The sequence below is a fragment of the Aquarana catesbeiana genome, linkage group LG02, assembly GCF_042186555.1.
Source record: "Aquarana catesbeiana isolate 2022-GZ linkage group LG02, ASM4218655v1, whole genome shotgun sequence".
Lineage (NCBI taxonomy): Eukaryota > Metazoa > Chordata > Amphibia > Anura > Ranidae > Aquarana > Aquarana catesbeiana.
Genome location: NC_133325.1, coordinates 799,021,625 through 799,045,856, shown reverse-complemented (window position 1 = coordinate 799,045,856; position 24,232 = coordinate 799,021,625). Strand labels below are relative to the sequence as shown.

The following is a 24,232-nucleotide window of genomic DNA, read 5'->3' as shown; positions in this document are numbered from 1 at the left end:
GGTGTCAGTGGGAGGAATAGTGTCCCATCATTGGTATCAGTGGGAGGAATAGTGCCCCATCGTTGGTGTCAGTGGGAGGAATAGTGTCCCATCATTGGTGTCAGTAAGAGGAATAGTGTCCCATCATTGGTGTCAGTGGGAGGAATAGTGCCCCACCCATCATTGGTATCAGTGGGAGGAATAGTGCCCCATTGTTGGTGTCAGTGGGAGGAATAGTGTCCCATCATTGGTGTCAGTAAGAGGAATAGTGTCCCATCATTGGTGTCAGTGGGAGGAATAGTGCCCTATCCGTGGTGACGTGAGAGGACTACTGCCTCATTGTTTATGTAAGTGGCAGGAACTGCGCCCCCTAGTGTTGCTTATAGTGTGGGGGGGGGGTCGCTCCCAAGGGCAGGTTAAAAGCAAGCAAAAGACCACAACTGCCCCCCCCCCCCCCCAGCTGCAGTTTGGAGACCTCTGCTCTAAAATAATTGATTTCTGCTAAATTTCTGTTTTAGTGAAACGGTCATCAGGACAGACCGAGGCAAACAAACAGCAATAAAAATGGAACAGAGGTTCTAACCCTTCCCTATTCTATCCAAAACTAAAAGAAAATGTTTTAGCTTTACATGCACTTTAATTATCCGGCCCTCCTAGTTGTACGGTGAGGCCTCCAGACCAGATCCGGGTGATCTGCACCTCCTATCCCCGGCAGGTTAATGTGGTTACATAAACATTGTAATTTATTTCTCTCCTGCTACCCGACCTCTGACCCCCGGCCGATCATTACCCAGCCAGGCACACAATGGGGATTAAGTCTCCCAGACATTCAGATTAGCAACTTTCTGCTATTACAGCCATTTCCCCATTTCCTAAACAACCGACACATTGAGACAAACTATCAACTTCTCCTAAAACGCTACAAAAGAAGAAAAGATACAACTTTACTAAAATCACACAACTATCCAAATGCAAAATGAAAAAGATACTTTAAAGGAGAACACCCCATTAAAAAAAATGTTCTGGAATTAAAGCATTTGTACAGCTTAGTTTCTTTTTTAAATAAAATAACAAACATGTTATACATACAGTACCTGCCCAGTGCAATGGTATTACACAGAGTGGCCCCCGATACGTCTCTTCTGGGGGTCCCCTGCTGGTGCCCTGGGCTCCTTCTCTTCCCGGTGGACCATAATAGGAAGCCACTTCCCATGGGGGGGAGGGGCACACCTGCAGACTTGCTCCCAAGCCGGGCTGTGTGCATCTATTGACACACACTGTGTGGCTTAGCCACGCCCCCCCACACTCATTGACAGCGGCAAGAGCCAATGGCCACTGAGGGAGAGAGGAGAGAGCTGCTGCATATGGGCTAGGCATTGGAACAAGATCAGGCTCAGGTAGGTATACATGGGGGTGGTGGGGGCTATACTTCTTAAAAAAAAAATTCCCACAGGTAGCAATGTTATGACCCTGTTGGCATCTTCTTAAAATTTTTTACTGTTTTTTACTGGTTACATGGCAGTGCCCCCAGAGAAAGCAGATTGCCCTGGGGTACCGCTACAAGCTCGCTCCTGAGCCCATGCTCCATGCGTCCATAGGCTCCCCACCCCGATCCTCTTCTTTTCAGCTCCCCCGCAGGCACTCCTGGCTCCTCCCCCTCGAGCAGTGCCCCCAGAGAAAGCCACTTGCCCTGGGATCACCAATGCAAGCTCGCTCCTGAGCCCCTGCTCTATGTGTCCATAAGCCCACCCCTCCTCCCCCCTACACACAATGTGATTTACAGCCGTGGGAGCCAATGGGCTCCTGCTGCTGTCTCAGCCCATGAGGAGGGAGAGTCCCCATACAACTGAGGCTGAAGGTAACATCGCTGGATCGAAGGAGGGCCCAGGTAAGGATTGGGGGCTGGGGGGGGGTGGGGGGTTGGCCGCTGGTGGCCTTCAGCCTTTAGAACCGCTATAAGTCTTGTAAGGAAGCAGTGGTCTGTCCAGGGCCGGGACAAGGGGTGGGCAGGAGGGGCAGGTGCCCTGGGCATTGTGGTAACATGTGAGGTGAAGGGGGGGCAGCACAAGGAGGTTGGGGGAAGGGAATTTGTATTTGGAGGGGGAATTTTGTGGGCAGCAGGTGATGAGAATTGTTCTAGGAGGGGAAATTTTGGTAGGTGTGCTAGGAGTGGTGATTTGAGGGGATTTTTGTTGGAGGAGGGGGGGAGGGGGAAGAAGATTTGGGTCTGTGCTAGAAAAGGTAATATGGTAGGGGGGAGAGGATTTGTGATAGATGGGGAATTTTTTTTTTTTTGGGGGGGGGGGGGGGGGATTTGTGCTAGGAGGGGACATTTGGGGGGATTTGTGCTAAGATGGGGGATTGGGGAGAATTTGTGTTGGAAGAGGGGGAAAAAATAAGGGGGTATAATTTATAGGGGGAGACAATGAGGTAACATACGGGGGGGGGGGGGGGGCGAGGGGGTATTATATGGGGGATAAGGGGGTATTATTAGTGGGAGACAAGGTGGTAATATATGGGGGGATGAAGAGGTGTTATATGGGGGATTAGGGGGTATTATACGGGAGGGGGGGCACAAATGAGTTAATATATGGGGAAATTTGGGGGGGATTTGTGCCAAGATGGGGGGTTGGGGAGAATTTGTGTTGGAAGAGGGGAATTAGGAGTGGGGGGGAGAGGATTTGTGTTTAGGAGAATTTGAGGGATAGAGGATTTGTACTAGGAGAGGGGACTTTTTTTTTTTTGGGTGGGGGATATGGGGAATGAGAGGATTCGATGAGCTGGGAGGGGGTGGGGTGGCAGAGACTTGTGCTGGGAAGGAGATTTTGGGGGGTAAATTTGTATTGGGAGGAGGGGGAATGTATGCTTAGGGGATAAGCATGTAGATTTTTTTTTTTTTTTTGGGGGGGGGGGGGGGGTTTGCCTAATACATGTTGGGTGTGGGGCGCAATTTGGCATGTTCGCCCTGGGCGCTGGGTGACCTTGTCCCGGCACTGGGTCTGTCTGCAGAAGTCCAACATGCACCCTGTTGAGTCAGTCAGAGCTCTCTAGTCAACAAACCTCATGTTCCCCAATGATTGGAGATCTCTATCTCTGACTCCAAGGGGGTGACCTCTGCAGAGAGACTACTGCTTGCCCCTGGAAGGTATTTAGCTCATTTTAAAAAAAAAGTTAAATTAGGCTTTAAAGAGTGAATTCACTTTTGGGTTAGAAATGGATATTAACCGATATTATTCTCCACAGATCTGATTGAACCCAAAGCCAACATCTTGTACAGCACATGCCTTCAGTGCAGCATCTGGAATCATGTACATAGGAAATGTGCTGAGAGAGCAGGGAGCAGAGGCAGGCTGGCGATGTTTCAATAAGCAAGTTAGTGACAAATTATCGTAGATGGAGAAGAGCAAAGTCCGCCCTACGTGTAGCCGCCATGACACCCACCTGCCCGCTTTGGTGATGATCATCTCGGTGCCGATGTCGTGGAATCTCTTCCAGAGGTCAGCACACTGCAGCTCCACCTGGATCTCATCCATAGAGGACACAGACAGCGTCTGGGGGTCGGGGACCCGAGGGGGAGCCAAATCCGGGCAGGATTCATAGGAGCAGGACGTCCTCTCCGCCAGGACCTCGGTGTCCGAGCCGGTGCTGTGCTCCGAATCTGCCGGGAGAACACAAACAGTCAGATCTACGCCTGGGAGCAATTCTAGAACAGTCATCGGCATTGGAAATACAATCTGTCTGTGCTGCCCCACAGCAGTCAGATTCATAGGGAGCACCAAAGGCAAAATCTCATTGGCTGCAATCAGGTCACACAGACAGTTCTTATTTCAGATATTTCAATAAGGGAGTTGTAAAATTTATGGCTACAAAGACCACTTTCTAATTCATTTGTTCATTCATTTTAATTTGTTTAAAAAAAAAAAAAAGACCTTTTTCTCTAAAATGCCGCCTTCTTGCAGCCATGGCAATAGTACTCAGACTGTCCCAAGATTTCCCAGAATTCCATCTCCCCAGTGCTAATAACTGGATAACAGTCGCTCCCAGGGGGTAATATTAAAGTGTATGTTGGGTGGGGGGTGGAGTGTTGCACGGGGGGGGGGGATAGAAGATAAGGATGTATTATTGAAAAGATTAAGATGTATTATGCAGGAGGGTATTAATGGGATAGGGGTATTAGAAAAGGGAGGGGGGGGGGGGTGAGGGGCAATTATTGAGGCTAAAGGGTATTATGGGGGGGATGAGGGTAGTACTATACAGGAGAAGGGATATTATATTGGAGGATTGGGGGGGAGGGGTGATATGAAGATATTATACAGCAGGGATAAGGGGGTATTACTGAGGATAAGAGGTAACATACAGGGGGGGAGGGGGGTGAGGGGGTGTAATTGAAGATAGGGAGTAAAGGGGTATTATATAAAGCGATGATGGGTATTATATGAAGGAATAAGGGGGTATTATATGGCAGGATGAGGGGGATTATATGTGGGAGACAAGGGGGTAATATATGTGGGGGTGGGGGGGTTATATGGGGGAAAAGGGGGTATTATATGGGTAGACGAGGTAATATATTGGAATATGAGGGGGGTATTATATAGGGGATAAGGGAGTATTATAGGGGGAGACAAGGAGGTATTATTTGGGGGGATGAGGGGGTATTATTTAGGGGATAATGGGGTATTATAGGGGGAGGTAAGATTTGGGGGGATGAGGGGGTATTATATAGGGGATAAGGAGGTATTATAGGGGGAGACAAGGAGGTAATATTTGGGGGGGATGAGGGGGTATTATATGGGGGATAAGGGGGTATTATAGGAGGAGGCAAGAAGGTATTATATGGGGATAATTAAGGGGGTATATGGGTAGACGAGATAATATATGGGGGGGACAAGGGGGTATTATATGAAGGGGTGTTATATGGGGATAAGGGGGTATTATGGGGGGGACAAATGAGTTATTATATGGGGCATGAGGTGGTAATACATGGGGGGACAAGGGGGTAAGATATGAGGGTATAAGAATGTATTTTATGTGGGGTGATATATTTTAAATGGAGGGACAAGGGGGTATTATATTGGGGGTATAAGAAGGTATTATATGGGGATGCGGGTGTATTATGTGGGGGGACAAAAGGGTATTATTGGGGTAGGATGATGGGTATCATTGAGTATAAGGGATATAGTAGGGGGGAGGTAATTATGAAGATAAGGAGTAAAATCAGATAACAGTATGGGGGGTGGGGGGGAGTTTGGAGTCCAGTTGCAGGCACCCCCAACACTGTTCCGTCTAAGAGTTGTATCTTTGTGTAGATACCTGCAAAGAATGATGTACATGCATACAGATGTTCCCTGTTACAGCACAGGAATGGATCGTGTGATCAGAGCAGACACCCCATGCACTGGCATCATCATGTACAAGTGGCATGGAAGGATCTGCAATACAGTTCAATAAAATCTTAGTATGCACAAAAAAAAATAAAAAAACTTGACTGGTTGACATTTAAATTATTAACAATTTATGGGTAGGCAATAAAAGAGATCAGTGAACGTTCTCCGGCTTGCTAACTCAATACAGCAATCATTGCTTTGGGAATGACTGGCTAGATTGGTGCTTATATGCTAATGTTAGGTTCTTGCTATGATGACAGGTTGTGCGGTGTGCAGCATGGGAGCAATATTGGGGGAGGTGAGCAAGGACCGGAGAGAGGAGGATTAGCAAACTAGAGGATCAGCAGAGCTAGGGGTTACTATTGAGAGGGGCATCAGCAGAGCTGGAGGAACTACTGAGCAGGGGATAAACAGAGCTGGGTGTTACTATTAAGTGAGGGATCAGCAGAGCTGGGTGTTACTATTAAGTGAGGGATCAGCAGAGCTGGGGGTTACTACTGAGTGGGGGATAAGCAGAGCTGGGGGTGACTATTGAGTGGGGCATCAGCAGAGCTGGGGGGACTACTAAGCAGGGGATCAGTAGAGAGCAGTATTATTGAGTGAGGGATCGGCAGAGCTGGGGGCTACTACTAAGTGGGGCATCAGCAGAGCTGGGGAAACTACTGAACAGGGGATCTGCTGAATGAGGGTACTAATAAGATGGGGATCTGCTGAACTGGGGTATAAATGAGCGGGGGATCTGCTGAGCTGGGGTTCTACTGGGCCCCTTTAAAACACAGGTTGTAATTTTCCTGATCAGAGTAGAACATGTTCAGAATTTTCAGCTTAGTGAATAAGCTACATAAAAAAAAAAAAAAAAAAAATCACTTTGCAAAGAACAGCCAATTGTGTGCAAGGAAAATGTAAAAAAAATGATTATTTCTTGCACCCGATTGGTTGAATGAAGGCAGCACAGCATAACCTCATTCACAAAACTCGCTTAGTAAAGTGACCATGCTCTACTCCTTCAGTAAATCAGCCCCGATACATTACTATCAGATTAATATAAAAGGGTTTAATGAGTTACTCCGGCGGCGGGAAGTATTTTAGGCATCTTCGTTCGGCGGTGCCAGAATGACCGTGAAGCCTCCAGTGAACTCTCCCCGCCCCTCCTACAACGCCGAGTATTTTTCTGTTTGGACAATGAAACAATTAGCGTGCTAAGTTTATCCAAAAGAGTAAACAACGTCTCCGCGTCCAACAATCCGAGCGTATCCGACATCTGGAAGCGCTCAGGGCGAGGCGCTCGTCCATCGCTCGCGCTGCGTCTTTGCGGATGACTCTATTTCTGGTCTGATCCCTTCTCCAGGTAGATGGCGTCTCCCTCCCCTGATACGGAGACATGTCACCTGAGGGGTCGCAGGAAACTGGCGGGATGTTGCGTCTTTACAGAGAGCCTGTGATGTCACCGGTCCATATAAACCTCCATTTCACACATGGTATATGAAGGTGACACAACCAGGGCTGCTCTGCCAGAAGATAAAGCCGCTGACCCTCTCATTATCCTCTGTTATGGGTAACATGGAGCTGATGCTTGGTGACCACACATGGTCTGGGGACAACACTGGGGCCCCCAGCCAAGGGCAAGGGATGAATTGACTGTAGGGTGAGGATAGTCCGTAGGTGCCAATGTATGTTTGTGCCGCGTTCTCCACCCAGATGAAATCGAGGACTGTTCAAAGTCAGAAAACCGCTCACTGTGTTCTGCCTCTCAGCCTCTAAAAAGAAGACACCCTATATGGAGCATAGCCGCCAACAAACAAGCAAGAAGTCTATATTGACCATAGCCACCAACAAACAGCAAGTCTATATGGACCATAGCCACCAACAATCAAGCAAGAAGTCTATATGGACCATAGCCACCAACAAACAGCAAGTCTATATGGACCATAGCCACCAACGAACAAGCAAGAAGTCTATATGGACCATAGCCACCAACAAACAAGAAGTCTATATGAAACTGTCGGTGCTATATAAATCCTGTATAATAATAATAATAATAATAATAAGCATAGCCACCAACAAACAAGAAAGAATTCCATATGCAGCATAGCCACCAATAAACAAGCAGTTTACATGGAGTATAGCCGCCAACAAGCAAGCAGTCTATATGGAGCATAGCCACCAATAAACCCGCAGTCTATACAGAGTATAGTCATCAACAAACAAGCAAAAAGTCTATTAAGAGCATAGTCACCAATAAACAAACAAGCAAAAGGTTTCTATGGAGCATAGCCACCGAGAAACAAGGCTAAAAAAGTCTATAAGAAGCACAGCCACCAACAGACAAGCAGTCTATAATGAGCATAGTGGTGATTTGTTGGTAACAAGCATTCTAAATGGAGCATAGCCACCAACAGTCTTTATGAAGCATAGCCACCAACAAACAGCAGTCTATATAGAGAATAGTGATGGTCTGTTGGTGACAAACAAACATTCTAAATGGAGCATAGCCACCAACAATCAGTCTATATGGAGCATAGCCACCAACAAACAAGCTGTTTATGAGGAGCATAGCCACCAACAAACAGTCTATATGGAGCATAGCCACCAACAAACAGTCTATATGGAGCATAGCCACCAACAAACAGTCTATATGGAGCATAGCCACCAACAAACAGTCTATATGGAGCATAGCCACCAACAAACAGTCTATATGGAGCATAGCCACCAATAAGCAAATGTTTATAAAGAGCATAACTCCCCCCCCAAAAAAAAGACAAGTCTATATGGTTCATTGGTGCCAACAAATTAGCATTCCATATGCAACATCTACCAATCACAAGCAGTTTATACAGAGCATAGCCACCAATTAACAAGCAGTGTATGGAGCATAACCACTAAGACACAGAGTCTTAATTATAGCTCCCAACCCAATCCTTTCCATGGAGCGCCTTCTCCAGAGCCTCCGGGGTGAAAGATATCATCAGAGATGAGCGAATAATGGAAAATCTTTGGCAAATTGCGTTATTCCAGTACACCCAGTATACACCCAGTACATCCAGTATACACCCAGTATACACCCAGTACATTCAGTATATCCAGTACACCCAATAAACCCAGTATACCCAGTACATTCAGTATACCCAGTGTACACCCAGTAAATCCTATATACCCAGCACACCCAGTATACCCAGCACACCCAGTATACCCAGTATACCAGTACATCCAACACATCCAGTACATCGAGTATACCTAACACACCCATTACATCCAGTACACCCAGGACACCTAGTAAATTCTATATACCCAGTACACCCAGTACATCCAACACATCCAGTATACCCAGCACATCGAGTATACCCAACACACCCATTACATCCAGTACACCCAGTACACCCAGTACATTTAGTATACCCAGTGTACACCCAGTAAATTCTATATACCCAGCACACCCAGTACAGCCAGTACACCCAATACATCCAGTATACCCAACACAGCCAGTATACCCAACACACCCAGTATACCCAGTACACCCAGTACAGCCAGTACGTCCAATAGGATTACTAAACTGGTAAATAATGTCTCAATGGGCCATTTACCAGTTCAGTGCAGAACGGAAGAAGGACCACACAATCAGGGACACTGGGGGGAGTTTGCATGCAAATACAGCCCGCCTAGGACCGCCCACTCCTTCAGTCTGACTCCCACCCACCAAGGCCTTCTGACATTTGCATAACTCCTCCCAAGAGCCCGCCCACTGCTTGCAGTCTGCAGCTGGTAACAAGCACTTCCGGTTCAATTCTAAATTGTTGCGACGTCGTCTCACCCCTAATGCTGCATGCTTCGCTCGGATTGGTCAAACCACCTTCTTGTGTGGAGACATTTTTTTGGTGGCCCAGTGGAAGTAGAATCAGATTTATTTATATATCAAATTCATTAGTTCTGGTTCAGGTGATTTTCCCAATGTTCTTGCTGCTCAATTCTTCTCCAATTTAGAAAAAAATAAATAAAATTATAAAATTTTTTTTTTTTTAAATGTAGTAATGGCGGAATAAAGGATAAAAAATGACACAACATTCATTCTCCTTTCTGCTGAATGTAACAAATATCAACAGATATTCCTATCATTACTTGTCTTATGGAAAAAAAAACAAAAAAAACCTACCCCCCCCCCCCCACACCGCTCCATTCAAGGCTACAAAACAAATAAACCAATTTAAAATAAATTTTAAAAAAAGAAGCTTTTTAGATCCACTCTAAAGAATGTTATTTTGTAGCGATGAGAGATGGAAATATCCGTCACCTGAGTGAAAGTATCCATCTTTGTGACAAGAAAATTTGTAACAACTTAAAAAAAAAATATTCCCGCAGCAAAAAAGATATTTAATATTTCTCTTCCATCAACGCAGCAGAGAAGCCGCCGTTATCAATCTACTGTTTTCTCCTGTAGTGATGTAGGGCCTGGCGGGAGGAACCACAGACCATGGCGGGGAACAGATGTACGAGAGTCCCCAGAGTGTCAGATTCAGAAGATTATTTCATTCCTCTGGATTACAGCGAGCAGCAGAGGAGATTCTATTTTTTTTTTTTTAATGCAAATTAAAAAAACAAACAAAAATGCTGCAGCAAACATGAACAAATATATTATTGTTACTAGCAACAGTAGTAGCATGCTATTTTTTATTTGTATTAGTATTATTATTATTATTATTTATTTATTTATTTTTAGGTTTTGGAATAACATGACTTACTTAATATGCCAGGAAAAAAAATGTTTTGCTACACTGTAATCAAATTACTATTATTACTATATTATTATTACTAGCAACAGTAGTAGTAGTAGTAATAACATGGCTTGTTCAATATGCCAGGAAAAAAATGTTTTGGTAAACTGTAACCAAATTCGTATCATCATCGTTATTATTATTAATAACAATATTAGTACTAGAAGTATTTTTTTTAATAATTATATTTTTGATTATTTTTCCAGGTTTTGGAATAACATGACTTATTGCTATATTATTATTACTAGTCGTAGCAGTAATAGTAGTAGTAGTAGTAGTAGTAGTAGTAGGAGTACTTTTTTAAATTAATGTTATTATTATTATTTTTAGATTTTGGAATAACAAGACTTATGCATGTTCCAAAAAAAAAAAAAAAAAACGTTTTGGTAAACTGTAACCAAATTATTATTATTACTATATTATTATTACTAGCAGCTGTAGTAGTAGTATGCTATTTTTATTTATGTTATTAGTAGTAGTGTTTTTAGTTTTTTGTTTTTTTGAAAAATATGACTTATTCAATATGCCTGGAAAAAACTGTTTTGGTAAACTGTAACCAAATTATTATTATTACTATATTATTATTACTAGCAACAGTAGTAGTAGTAGTAGTAATAGTATGCTATTTTTTATTTATGTTAATAGTAAGATTTTTTTTAAATAACATGACTTATTCAATATGCTAGGAAAAAAATGTTTTGGTAAACTGTAACCAAAGTGTTATTATTATTACTATAGTATTATTACTAGCAGCTGTAGTAGTATGTTATTATGTATTTACGTTATTATTATTATTATTTTTTTTGAATAACATGACTTATTCAATATGCCTGGAAAAAACTGTTTCGGTAAACTTTAACCAAATTATTACTATTACTATATTATTATTATTACTAGCAACAGTAGTAGTAGTATGCTATTTTTTATTTATGTTATTAGTAGTATTTTTTTTTTTTAATAACATGACTTATTCAATATGCCAGAAAAAAATGCTTTGGTAAACTGTAATGTAAGTATTATTATTATTACTATATTATTATTACTAGCAGCAGTAGTAGTATGCTATTATTTATGTTATTATTATTATATATATTTTTTTTTGGAATAACATGACCTATTCAATATGCCAGGAAAAAACAGCTTTGTTAAACTGAAACCAAAATATTATTATTGCTATATTATCATTACTAGCCGCAGTAGTAGTATGCTATTTTTTATTTTAGTTATTATTATTTTTTTTTTTGGAATAACATGACGTATTCAATATGCCAGAAAAAAATTGTTTTGATAAAGTGTAACCAAATTAATATTATTACTGTATTATCATTATTACTTTTATTTTTTCCGGGGGGATAGCGTGACTTATTCAATATGTCAGGAAAAAGTTGTTTTATTCAACTTATTCTTATTATTACTATAGTATTATTATATTTTTTATTCATGTTATTATTATTATAAGTAGTAGTAGCAGCAGCAGTGTAGTATTTGTAATGTATTTATTTTTTACAAATGAAGTATTTGTAATTTTCAAGGTTTTGGAGCAACAGGACTTATACAATATGTCAGGAAAAAATTATTTTAGTCAACACATTCTTACTTACGTACTACGTATTAGTAGTATTATATTTATTATTATATTATATTTTATATATCTCTATCTATCTATCTATCTATCTATCTATCTATCTATCTATCTATCTATCTATCTATCTATCTATCTATCTATCTATCTATATTATATATATAAAATATTTATTATATAGTAGTAGTATTTGTAATGTGTTTATTTATTTTTTACAAATGAAGTACTTGTCATTTTTAAGGTTTTGGAGCAACAGGACTTATTCAATATGTCAGGAAAAAATAATTTTGTTAAACTGTCAATAAATCATTATTATTATTACTATTATGATTAATTTTATCAATATAACATAATTTGTATTATTATTCCCACCATTATTTTAAAGATTTTAGAATAACATGGCATATTCAATATGGGAGGAAAAAATATATTTTGGTAAACTGTCACCAAACTGTACAATTCTCTCAATGGGCACCCCCCAAAAAATACAGATAAATGGGCTGTAACTGTCAGGAGGATGAAAATGTCTCTTTGGTCTTTAATTGAAAATATCCCCCCATAAATTACTCAGGATCCTGCAGACTGATGAGAGGTCAGACCTGTTAAGCATCCGATCGGGCAGTCAGTACAGGAAAGGCGGTCTCCTCTATTTATACTGTACGAGGCGCTGACGAAGGTCAAATGACAAGGGGGGGCTCAGCGCTGCCGTACGCTGAATTACGGCCTGTGTACCTCCTCTCCCTGTCACTGTCACCCTATACAATGTATAGGTCTCTGACAGCCGCACTCTGCTTAGAAAATGAAACGAAACTATCGCTTTTCTTTTTCCAGCATTTGACAGATTTTTTATTGTTTATTTATATCTATTATTATAAATATTATTATTATAAATTATTACTAATGATAATAATAATGTTTTACTTATTATTGTTTTTTTTTATTTATATTTATTATTTTTTAATTATTTTATTGACAGATTGTTTTATTATTTATTTATATCTATTATTATAAAAATTATTATAATTATAATTATTACTAATGATAATGATATTTTTTTAAAATTATTATTGTTTATTTTTTTAATTTATTTATATTTTTTAATTTTTTTATTATTTTAGACATTTTTACATCTCTGTGTCCCTGTTGCAGATTTTCTCTGACTTTCTATCTATTGAATCCACTGTCACCAGGACAGGAAGTGAGAGGAAATCTCTCATTAAAAAACGCAACAGTGGCTGTAATCCTTCCTAGTAATGGGAAAATTTTTCCCGGGTTCAATTTGCCAAGGTTTCAGAGAATCTTGCTCAAAATTCAATAAACCTGAATTTACAGGAAAATTCTGCTGAAGATCCTACTGCAAATCGGGGAGCCCGTGATCCGGCGGTGGGTTACCACAGAGCTGGCCGAGGACCGAATGGTCCCCAGCCATCTCTATGATCCTGGGAGGCCGGAAGTGACGTGATGAAATTGTCACTTCTGGTTCTGGCAGATCTCTCTTTAAAGAGGACCTGTCATCCCTTATTTCTATCACAAGGGAAGTTTACATTTCTTTGATGGGAATAAAAGTGAAAAAAAAAATTGTAAAAAAAATAAAAATAATAATAATAATATATATATATATATATATATATATATATTTTTTAAACGTATCCTCGAGTGCTTGCACGCAGAAGCAAACACATACGTAGGCATGTGAGGTATCACCGCGAACGTTAGAGTGAGAGCAATAATTCTAGCACCAGATCTCCTCTGTAACTCTAAACTGGTAACCTGTAAAGTTTTTTAAAGCGTCGCCAGGGATGCTGGGAACCCCTCATAATGGGCACAACGGGTGCACAGACCTGGGAACTCAGCACAGGGATGGTAGGAACCCCTCATAATGGGCACAGCAGGTGTACAGACCCTGGAATTCGGCACAGGGATGGTGGGAACCCCTCATAATGGGCACAGCAGGTGTACAGACCCAGAAGAGCACAACTGTCTCCAATGTCCTTGTATGATGTAACATTAACGGGATCCTTCACTGGAGACACCTGAACTTCAGCATTTGGAGGGGGTTCACATACCTTTTCCTATGTAATGGATATACCGTGTTTCCCTGAAAATAAGCCCGGGTCTTATATTAATTTTGGCAACAAAAGACACAGTAGGGCTTATTTTCGGGGTAGGTCTTACCATGTAATGTGCCGTCTTCTCTCCCCCTTTCTCTCCCTGCCTGAAAAGAATCCCCAGTGTGAACTGAGTTAAAATGCTTGTAAAATCCTATAATCCACTCTATTACAGCATTATATAATGTACAATGTGTGTGTTTCTGTAATATAATTGTGCCAAATACCTTCGTTATAGTGCCGCTCTGCGCTTCTGTGACCCGCCATTGTATTACAGAAACCCACACATTGTACATTATATACTACTGTAATAGAGAGGATTATAGGATTTCACAAGCATTTTAAGCTAGGGCTTATTTTCGGGGTAGGGCTTATATTGCAGCCTTCCTGGAAAATAACGCAAGGTCTTATTTTCGGGGAAACACGGTATTACCAGTGTCTATAATCTAACATAAATCAATCTATTACGGCAATTTCTGACAGAAAAACACCCAAAGATACTAAATCTGCCCTTATTTACATTACAAGGTAATCCAGTCAAACATCAACCACCAATCTGTGAAATGCCTTCCTAATGGTTGAGTGGATCCCAATAACAACGGTGATTTCCCCGACATAGAACGGATAACGGAAAAACCAAGCATACAATGTGAAAACGGGACGTAAAAGTCACATAAACACAACATAAACCCGAACTGTATCATCCCAGAAATGAAATTCTGTTTATCTTTATCATTTCACTTCATCAACCAACACCCTGCAGACAAAACACAATCACCAAGATAAAAGATACAATGTAATACACAGACAACTCAGAGCTACAATAAAACACAACAAGAGAGGACGACAAAGAATATTCAGGAAACATCACGTCACACATTTCATAAACTGAACACAAAAATCCACAACACTCGTCACCGATACGAACTTTTATCTATGTTTATCTATTATTATTTAGGAGTATAATGTAAACTACAATATACTGAATAAGATAGTCAAATAGAAATCACAAAAATGTTTCCATAAAAACCTCACATCTGATGCAGAAATTGTAAAATGAAGTGGCTGTGAATAACGATTATACCCGACCTTCCCCGACATCATAGCCAATAGAGCGCAATCCACACACAGCCCAATGTATAGAGATCATTGCAACCCATATATACCTCATGTATGTATATCACACAGTATGGAGAACACTGTATCCTCTATATACATTACCTAGCTATGCTGTGTATATATAGCTATACCACAATTCACACCATTTATCACTGCATCCGTGTAAAAAAAAAAAATGTATATATATATATATATATATATATATATATATATATATATATATATATATATATATATATATATATATATATATATATATATATATATATATACTGTATATAAAGCTATGCAATACAGAGCTCACTGCATCCTCTTTATACATTATCCATGTACAGTGAGGGAGAAAAGTATTTGATCCGCCTGCTGATTTTGTACATTTGCCCTCTGACAAAGAAACGATCAGTCTATAATTTTATTGGTTGATATATTTTACCAGTGAGAGATAGAATAAGAACCAAAATGTCCAGAAAAACGCATTTCAAAAAAGTTATAAATTGATTTGCATTTTAATCCTTTCATGCCTATTTTTGACACTTGCTGCTTAAGTTAAAATCTGTATTTTTTGCTAGAAAATTACTTAGACCCCCAAACATTATATATATATATATATATATATATATATATATATATATATATATATATATATATATATATATATTTATTTATTTATTTTTATAGCAGAGACCCTACAGAATAAAATGGCAATTGTTGCAATATTTTATGTCACACGGTATTTGCGCAGCAGCGGTCTTTCAAACGCACTTTTTTTGGGGGAAAAAAAGACACTTTCATGAATTAAAAAAAAAAAAATAAACAGTAAAGTTAGCCCATAATTGTTTTTATATAAAGTGAAAGATGATGTTACGCCGAGTAAATAGATACCTAAAATGTCACGCTTTGAAATTGCGCACACTCGTGGAATGGCGGCAAACTACGGTACCTAAAAAATCTCCATAGGCAACGCTTTAAAAAAAAAAATAACGGTTACCAGGTTAGAGTTACAGAGGAGGTCTTTTGCTAGAATTATTGCTCTCACGCTAACGATCGCAGCGATACCTCACATGTGTGATTTGCACACTGTTTACATATGCGGGCGCAACTTAGACATGCGTTTTTCTTTGCTGCGCAACCTCGCTGGGACGGGGTGCTTTAAAAAAAAAAAAATCTTATTTATTTAATTATTTACATTGTCACTTAAAAAAAAAAAAAATTCTGATCACTTTTATTGCTGTCACAAGGAATGTAAACATCTCTTATGACAGTAATAGGTGGTGACAGGTATGTTTATAGAGGGATCCGGGGTCTAAAAGACCTCAAATCCCTCCTTTGCACTTCAAAGTATTCAGATCACCAAAAACGGCGATTCTGAATACTGTCATTTTTTTTTTAAATCGGCGCCATTGGCAGCCGAGTAAACCGGAAGTGACGTCGCTTCCATGTTTTTACACAGGAGACTCGATCGAAGCCGAATCCAGCTTTGTTTCAGTCTCACTCTAGCCGGCGGAAGTGCCGGATTGTGGATCGGGTCTCCCGGTGGGACGGGAGGCCCGGGAAGAGCGGTGGAAGGTCCCCTCCCGCTCCTTAAGGATAACAGCTGAGCAGCTTTTAGCCACATCGATTGTTAATCCCTAAAGAGCCGACCGCCCGCTCTAAAAAACTTGCAGCTGCAGGCATCATCCCGGTATAACCCCTTAAAGCTGAGGCTGAATATGTGCGTACGATCGGCGCTAAGGGGTTAATGAGTGAAATAAATATTTTACCCCTTCGCAAAACATGACTTAGCACTTGGTGGTACTTTCAGAGAGTGCTCCTAATCTCAGCTTGTTACCTGTATAGAAGACAGCTGGGAGCCAGAAATCTTGCCGATTGATAGGGGATCAAATACTTATTTCACTCATTAAAATGCAAATCAATTTATAATTTTTTTGAAATGCGTTTTTCTGGATATTTTTGTTGTTATTTTGTCTCTCACTGTTATAATAAACCCACCATTAAAATTATAGACTAATCATTTCTTTGTCAGTGGGCAAAATCAGCAGGGGGTCAAGTAAATTTTTTTTTCTCACTGTATGTATATGTCACAACGTACAGAGATCACTGCTATCCTCTATATACATTATCCATAATATCCTACTGTATAGAGATATACAGTATATTATCAATATAAATCCCCACATATATATCACACACTGTAGAGATCACTGTCTCCTCTCCACACATTTAGTCCTACAATATACATTTTCCTATTTTGAAAATTGTCAGAGGTTTGTACATCTTATTATCAGACTGTCATTATCTGGCAGGACCAGGACAAGGGGTGGGCAGGAGGGACGGCCGCCCTGGGCACTGAGGCAGGGGGTAAGAATCATTCTAGGGGGGAAATTTGGGGGGGGGGAATGTGCTAGGAGTGGTGATTTGGGGGGATTTGTGTTGGGAGTGTAGATTTTTTTTTTTTGTGGGGGGGTTTGTTAGAAGAGCTGATATGGTGGGGGGGAATTTGTGCTAGGAGGGATTTTTTTTTTTTGGGGGGGGGGTTGTCAGCAATGCGGCAAATTTAGGGGGGGATTTTAGGGGATAAGCCTGCAGATTTGTGCTCGATTTTTGTTGTGTGTGGGGAGGAGGGGGGTTTTGCTGACACATAATACTCATACATCTTGGGGGGGGGGGGGGCAGTTGGGTATGTTTGCCCTGGGCAGTAGATGACCGCACAGTTATCTGTTCATGTAAATCCTTTCACTCATTCGTAATTTGAACTCTTTATACACATAGAGATCATTATCTATTTTTATAAATATTCCAGGCTGGCTCCGCTGCGCCCAGCCAGGCCGGCCCAGGCGCTCCGCTCCCTCCAGCAGGGTCCCGTCCTTGTTAATTAAAGATTATTATTATTATTATAATACAGGATTTATATAGTGCCAACAGTTTGCGCAGCGCTTTACAACATGGGGCAGACAGTACACTTACAATACAAATCAATACAGGAGGGATCAGAGGGCCCTGCTCGTTAGAGCTTACAATCAAGAAGGGAGGGTCAAGTGGAGACAAAAGGTAATAACTGTGGGGGATGAGCTGATGGGGAAAAAAAATGATCATATCTCACCTGTCATATGTAATAACTGACACTCAGTGAGAAGCTTACAGTGAATTTTGATTTTTCTGATAAAAATTCCTTTACTAGTGACCTATCAGCACTGGATGTCTAGTGTGGAGTGGAGGTAAAAGGGTTAACAATGGTGTCCTCTCCTGCTGAGACTGTGTGTGACATCCGCCCTCTGCTGGACAGAATGAGGTACTGCATGGCCGGTCACCACTGCAGAAGACTAGTGGAAACATTGTAACAGCCCTGCTGGGAGTGTAGCAGCTCCATCAGTACATTGTTACCTTCTCCTTGCTGGAGGTCCAGAGACCCTGAGAAGGCTTTATATTATTATATTATAGATTTTGGGATGTACACCTTTTCACATTGTAACCAACAATGTCCATTGTGATCAGAAGCAAAAAGTGTGCTGCGAGGGGAGAGAACATAGGGCCCAGCTCTTGGGAGGGGCCCAATCCAGCCTCAAATTATTATAATGGTTACTATAAAAAGTGAGCAAGTATCTGAATCCCGCTCTGGCTAATCCGGCTCAGCTCACAGTACAATGCAATCATCGACTGGCTTCCCCGGGCATTAACTTTACACCCCCACCCCCCTTCCCACTCACTACATCACACTATTAGCCAGGGGCATTGCTAGGTCTACAAAAGATCTGGGGCTAGAGCCCATAGCAGCGTAGTAAAAAAAGTCATACTCTTGGGCAGGCATACACATGTATATACAGTAATATACATGTGTGTGTGTGTGTATCTACCCCCAGAGAGCCCCCCACTTACATAAGGGTCCCCAGAGAGCACCCACTTACATCAGGCTCCCCAGAGAGCCCCCCACTTACATCAGGGTCCCCAGAGAGCCCCCACTTACATCAGGCTCCCCAGGGAGCCCCCCCACTTACATCAGGGTCCCCAGCGAGCCCCCACTTACATCAGGCTACCCAGAGAGCCCCCCCACTTATATCAGGGTCCCCAGAGAGCCTCCCCTCCCCTTGGGGACCCCTGCAGAGACTCAGGGCTATGGGCCCCAGATTCAGGACTACAGCCCCAAAAGCCACCCCCTAGGGACGCCACTGCTATTAGCTTATTATTATGATGGGACAGTCGTACAGTTGGGAAGGGGCAGCCAAGAAGCTGTAGATGTGTAAAGCAGTTCTGCCACTGACCTCCAGGGGGAACTGTGGATGGGCAGAACAGTACTGCCACCCTCCACCAGGTAGGAGCCGTAGATATGTAAAGCAGTTCTGTCACCGCCCACTGGGAGGAGCTGTGGATGGGCTGTCTTAATGCATGGGCACCCTTGGGCACTGCCCGGTAGGCCCCGGGGGCCCCATGCTAATCTTGCATCACATCATACTTGCCAACTGTCCCGGATCTGCTGGGATAGTCATGCTTTTTACTAAGCTTTCTTGGGATGGCCAGCATCCAGCGGGAACCTGTACATTTTTCCCCCCTGATTCCAGTATCTTGCCCTCCTGATCCCCACCCTCTACCTTGCTCTTCTGTCTCCCCCGTGTACTGGGCCCTTTGCGTTAAAATAGTCTTTGATTTATGGCATGTTTTCTTAGTGCTTAAAATCGTACTGTATGTGTTTAACTCTATTGACTATTTATACTTTAATTCTTGAAAGTAGATGCGTAAATTTGGGCCATGCTGGTAGGGGCCACAGCGCATTACTTTGCCCAGGGGCCCATGATGCTATTAAGATGGCTCTGGCTGTGGATGAGCTGTTCTTTCACCCTCCACTAAGGGGAGCTTTACATGTGTACAGCCGTTCTGCGACTGCTCAACAGGGGGAGCTGAGGATGAACAGAGCAGTACCACCACCCTCCATCAGGGGGATCTGAGGATGAGCAGAGCAGTACTGCCACCCTCCACCAGAGGGAGCTGTAGATGTGTAAAGCAGTTCTGCCACTGCTCAACAGGGGGAACTGTGGCTGTGCAGAGCAATACTGCCACCATCCACCATAGGGTGCTGCAGATGTGCAAAGCAGTGCTTCTACTGCCCTCCAGCAGGAAATTTGGATGAACAGAGCAGTACTGCCACCCTCCACCAGGGATGCTGTAGATGCTTAACGCGTAACTCCACTTTTGTCGAGAGAAAAACCTTCCCCTCTGGGCAGGGGCAGACTGATAACTCATGGGGCCCCCGGGCAATAGGAGAATATGGGGCCCCCAGGCAATCAGAGATTATGGGGCAACACAGTATACACACACACAGTATACACATACATGTACACACAGTATACACAGACAGATGTAAAAAAAAAAACAGATTTATACATACTGTCCCTGGTTTTACTGAGGCTGGCAACCCTGATGGGGCCCCCTAGTGGCCTAGGGCCCTTGGGCAGTGCCCGAGTCGCTCGATGGTCAGTCCGCCCCTGCCTCTGGGTGATCTATGTACATTGCAAGGATTATAACAACCTTTGTTGCAGATTCCTACCTTTTGTTATTCTAAAGAAATCACTGTGTGTTCCTCTGAGCCTCTGTGGTGAGGGGGTCTAATGGGGAGTGGTTTCATAATTAACTGTCAGGTGTGCACCTGCGGGGCACTAATGAGGAAATCTGCTGGGCCTTCATCCATTTAGACGTGTTCCTATTGGAAGTATCTCACTAAAAATGACATTTTTGTTGCAGGGGATGCCTGAAATCTGACTTGTATCTTGGGCAGACTTCTGGGAAAATTGGTGAGCCAATCACACACGCAGGAAATGATGTTTCTGGGGAGTGGTCAGTACACACTCTGTGTATAGAACAACTCCAGGTGGCCATATTGCATTGCAATGCATTGAGAGAAAATGACCGTGGCTGCAGATTGATAAGGAAAGGTCATTTTTAATGACATTCAATTACAATATGTTTTTTGTTGCAATTGTATACACTGTATTTTTTTTTTTTTATTTGCTATAAATTTTCCCCCACAAAAGTGGAGTTACCCTTTAAAGCATTACTGCCCACCGCCCACCAAGGGGAGATGAGGCTGAGCCGAGCAGCACTGCCACCCTCCACCAGAGGGAGCTGTAGATGTGTAAAGCAGTTCTGCTACTGCCATCCAGAGGGAGCTGTAGCTCAGCAGAGCAGTACCGCCACTGTCCACCAGGGGAGCTGTAGATATGCAGAGCAGCTCTGTCAGGTTGGGGGAGGAGTCCTTCCTAAGATAACTGTAGCCGTATGATTGTAACGATCCTGATGAGTCCTCTCCCATATCCATGATACTCTTTTATTTTGCACGAACCGTTCATTTTTCAGGAAATCTTCCAACGGGGACACTTGTTCTGGTGACAACAAAGAGGGGATTTCCAATATTTTTATTGGAGGAAATGCACAGAGGAAAGCATGCAAAGACATCAGGGTTCACTTTTTGGTTGTTTCATTTTCCATCTCCCACTTTTTTTTTTTTTTTAAGTCATTATTTTTCTCCAGTTTAGCAACTTTTAATCATTTTGCTATTATTTCCTTTGACATTGCACCTCCAAGCATCACTGGAAAGAAACAAAAGCTGAAGAAAACACACAAAAAGACAGGAGAGAGCTGGCCAGAAGAGCTAACACTTTAAGACGAGACAGGACAATGTCAGGACATTCAGGTTGTAGCTCAGACCCCCCCCCCCCCTCCCATCCTGTACATGACAGACACAACCAGCTGGTGCTGAGTGGCCCCTCCCGGCACCCCGGGGTGCCCCGGCTGAAAAGGTGACTTGTATGGAGGGACCCCACCTGTCAGGGCCTGAAATGGGGCTGTCATCCCAACAATATGTCACAGAGGTGGGGGAGGGGGGAGGGGGGGGGGTCTGAGAGGAGCAGAGCAAGCTGTGTACTCAGTAACACCATCTACACAACCTGCACTATACACAGACACCGGCTATTTATATCAGAACTAAACCACCCCAGGTGTGTTATCTGTTATATTCCCAGGAGCTCCGCATAGCCACAGTCAATGATATAGCTCTGACATATACCGCAGGGCTGTACAGAGAACACTGAGCCAGTCACATCCGTTTCTGTACCAGAGGAGCTTACACTCTAATGTCCCCCCACAGTCACACACTATTCTTATACATTTATATAGCTCCTACATATACCGCAGTGCTGTACAGAGAATACCTGAGCCAGTCACATCAGTCTCTGTACCAGAGGCAGGGCCGGTGCTACCACTAGGCAAACTAGGCAGCCGCCTAGGGGCGCCCGGCCGCTGGTTTCCCTCCACGTTTGCATGCTCTCCGGGCTGCAGCATGTAACTAACTCAGTCCGAACGGTAGTGTAATTAGAGGTGCAGCCAGCGCTAGAGGAAACAGAGCCCATGCTTCCTGTATAGCGGCGCCTTCTGTCACATGGGCAAACGGGGTGGAGCCAATGGGGGCGGTAAAATTAGGTTTCGTCTAGGGCAGTGATGGCGAACCTTGGTACCCCAGATGTTTTGGAACTACATTTCCCATGATGCTCAACTACACTGCAGAGTACCAGAGCATCATGGGAAATGTAGTTCCAAAACATCTGGGGTGCCGAGGTTTGCCATCACTGACCTAGGGTGTCAAAAATTCTTGCACCAGCACCGACCAGAGGAGCTTACACTCTAATGTCCCCCCCACAGTCGCACACTATTCTTATTATTATACATTTATATAGCTCCGACATATACCGCAGTGCTGTACAGAGAACACTGAGCCAGTCACATCAGTCTCTGTACCAGAGGAGCTTACACTCTAATGTCCCCCCCCCCCCCACAGCGCTATAATATATGTATAATGGAATTAAGTCAGTATTTCTAATACCCAATGACGTCCCCCCCTAGTGGTGGATTCTGTCATCAACCATTCCTGGAAAAGCATTTTCTCAGAATAAATACTATCAGATGGAGCAGTATGGATCATTATTAATAAATCCTCTGGTAACTGATAACATAACACAGGAACCAGGCAGCGAGATATGGGTCTCACTGTACTGTTCAGTGTTTTAACTTTCATTAATGTACAGCCATTGGTGATTTAGGTATTATCTGACCATTAATGAGGTCAATCTACAAAAGAGATTTCACTGCATTCAAAAAAGTGAGAAAAGTGTGCAGTACTGTGAATACGCAGAGCAGTGCTGCCACCGTCCACCAGGGGGAGCTGTAGATGTGTAGAGCAGTTCTGCCACCGTCCACCAGGGGGAGCTGTAGATGTGTACAGCAATTCTGTCATCATCCACCAGGGGGAGCTGTAATGTGTAGAGCAGTTCTGCCATCGTCCACCAGGGGGAGCTGTAGATGTGTAAAGCAGTTCTGCCATCGTCCACCAGGGGGAGCTGTAGATGTGTAGAGCAGTTCTGCCGTCGTCCACCAGGGGGAGCTAACGATGAGTAGAGCAGTGCTGCCACTTTCCACTATCAGGAGCTGTAGATGTGTAAAGCAGTACTGCCACCCTCCATCTGGGGAAGCTGTGGGTGAGCAGAGCAGGGCTGACAACCCTCCTCCAGGGGTGCCGTAGATCTATAAAGCAGTAACTACCACCCTCCACCCGGAGAAGCTGTAGATATATATAAAGCAGTTCTGCCACTGCCCACCAGGGGGAGCTGTGGATGAGCAAAGCAGTACTGCCGCCCTCCACTAGGAAGAGTAGTAGGTACAGTGCTCTGAAAAAGTATTCATACTCCCTTGAAATTTTCCACATTTTGTCATGTTACAACCAAAAACGTAAATGTATTTTATTAGGATTTTATGTGATAGACCAACAACCCAACTGCCCCCCTCCACCAGGAGAAGCTCTAGATTCTGCCATTCCCTATAGCAGCTATAGATAATCACTGCCAACCACCGCTAGAGGGAGCTGGGAGGACCAGAGCAGTACTGCCACTTTCCACCGGGGCAAATATAGATGTGTAAAGTAATCCTGCCACCCCTCACCAGAGGGAGCTGGAGATAAGCAGAGCAATACTGCCACCCACCACCAGAGCTGTAAGGTTGTACAGAAGTACCATCCGCCACAAGGGGGAGCTGTAGATGTGAAGAGCAGTAGCATCCTCCACCAGGGGGAGCTGTAGATGTGTGGAGCAGTACCATTCCCTCCACCAGGGAGAGCTGTAGATGTGTAGAGCAGTACCATCCCCTCCACCAGGGGGAGCTGTAGATGTGTAGAGCAGTAAAACCCTCCACCAGGGCTAGCTGTAGATGTGTAGAGCAGTACCATCCCCTCCACCAGAGGGAGCTGTAGATGTGTAGAGC

General features: G+C 42.9%; 1 protein-coding gene across 1 annotated transcript in view; it reads right to left on the bottom strand.

Annotated features, from left to right (window-relative positions):
• Positions 1-24,232, bottom strand: part of TBX15 (T-box transcription factor 15) — a 109,155-nt gene that overhangs the window by 35,711 nt on the left and 49,212 nt on the right. The window contains exon 2 of the mRNA XM_073617524.1: positions 3,421-3,637. Coding sequence (XP_073473625.1) covers positions 3,421-3,637 — 217 coding nt within the window. The remainder of the gene's footprint in view (positions 1-3,420; positions 3,638-24,232) is intronic.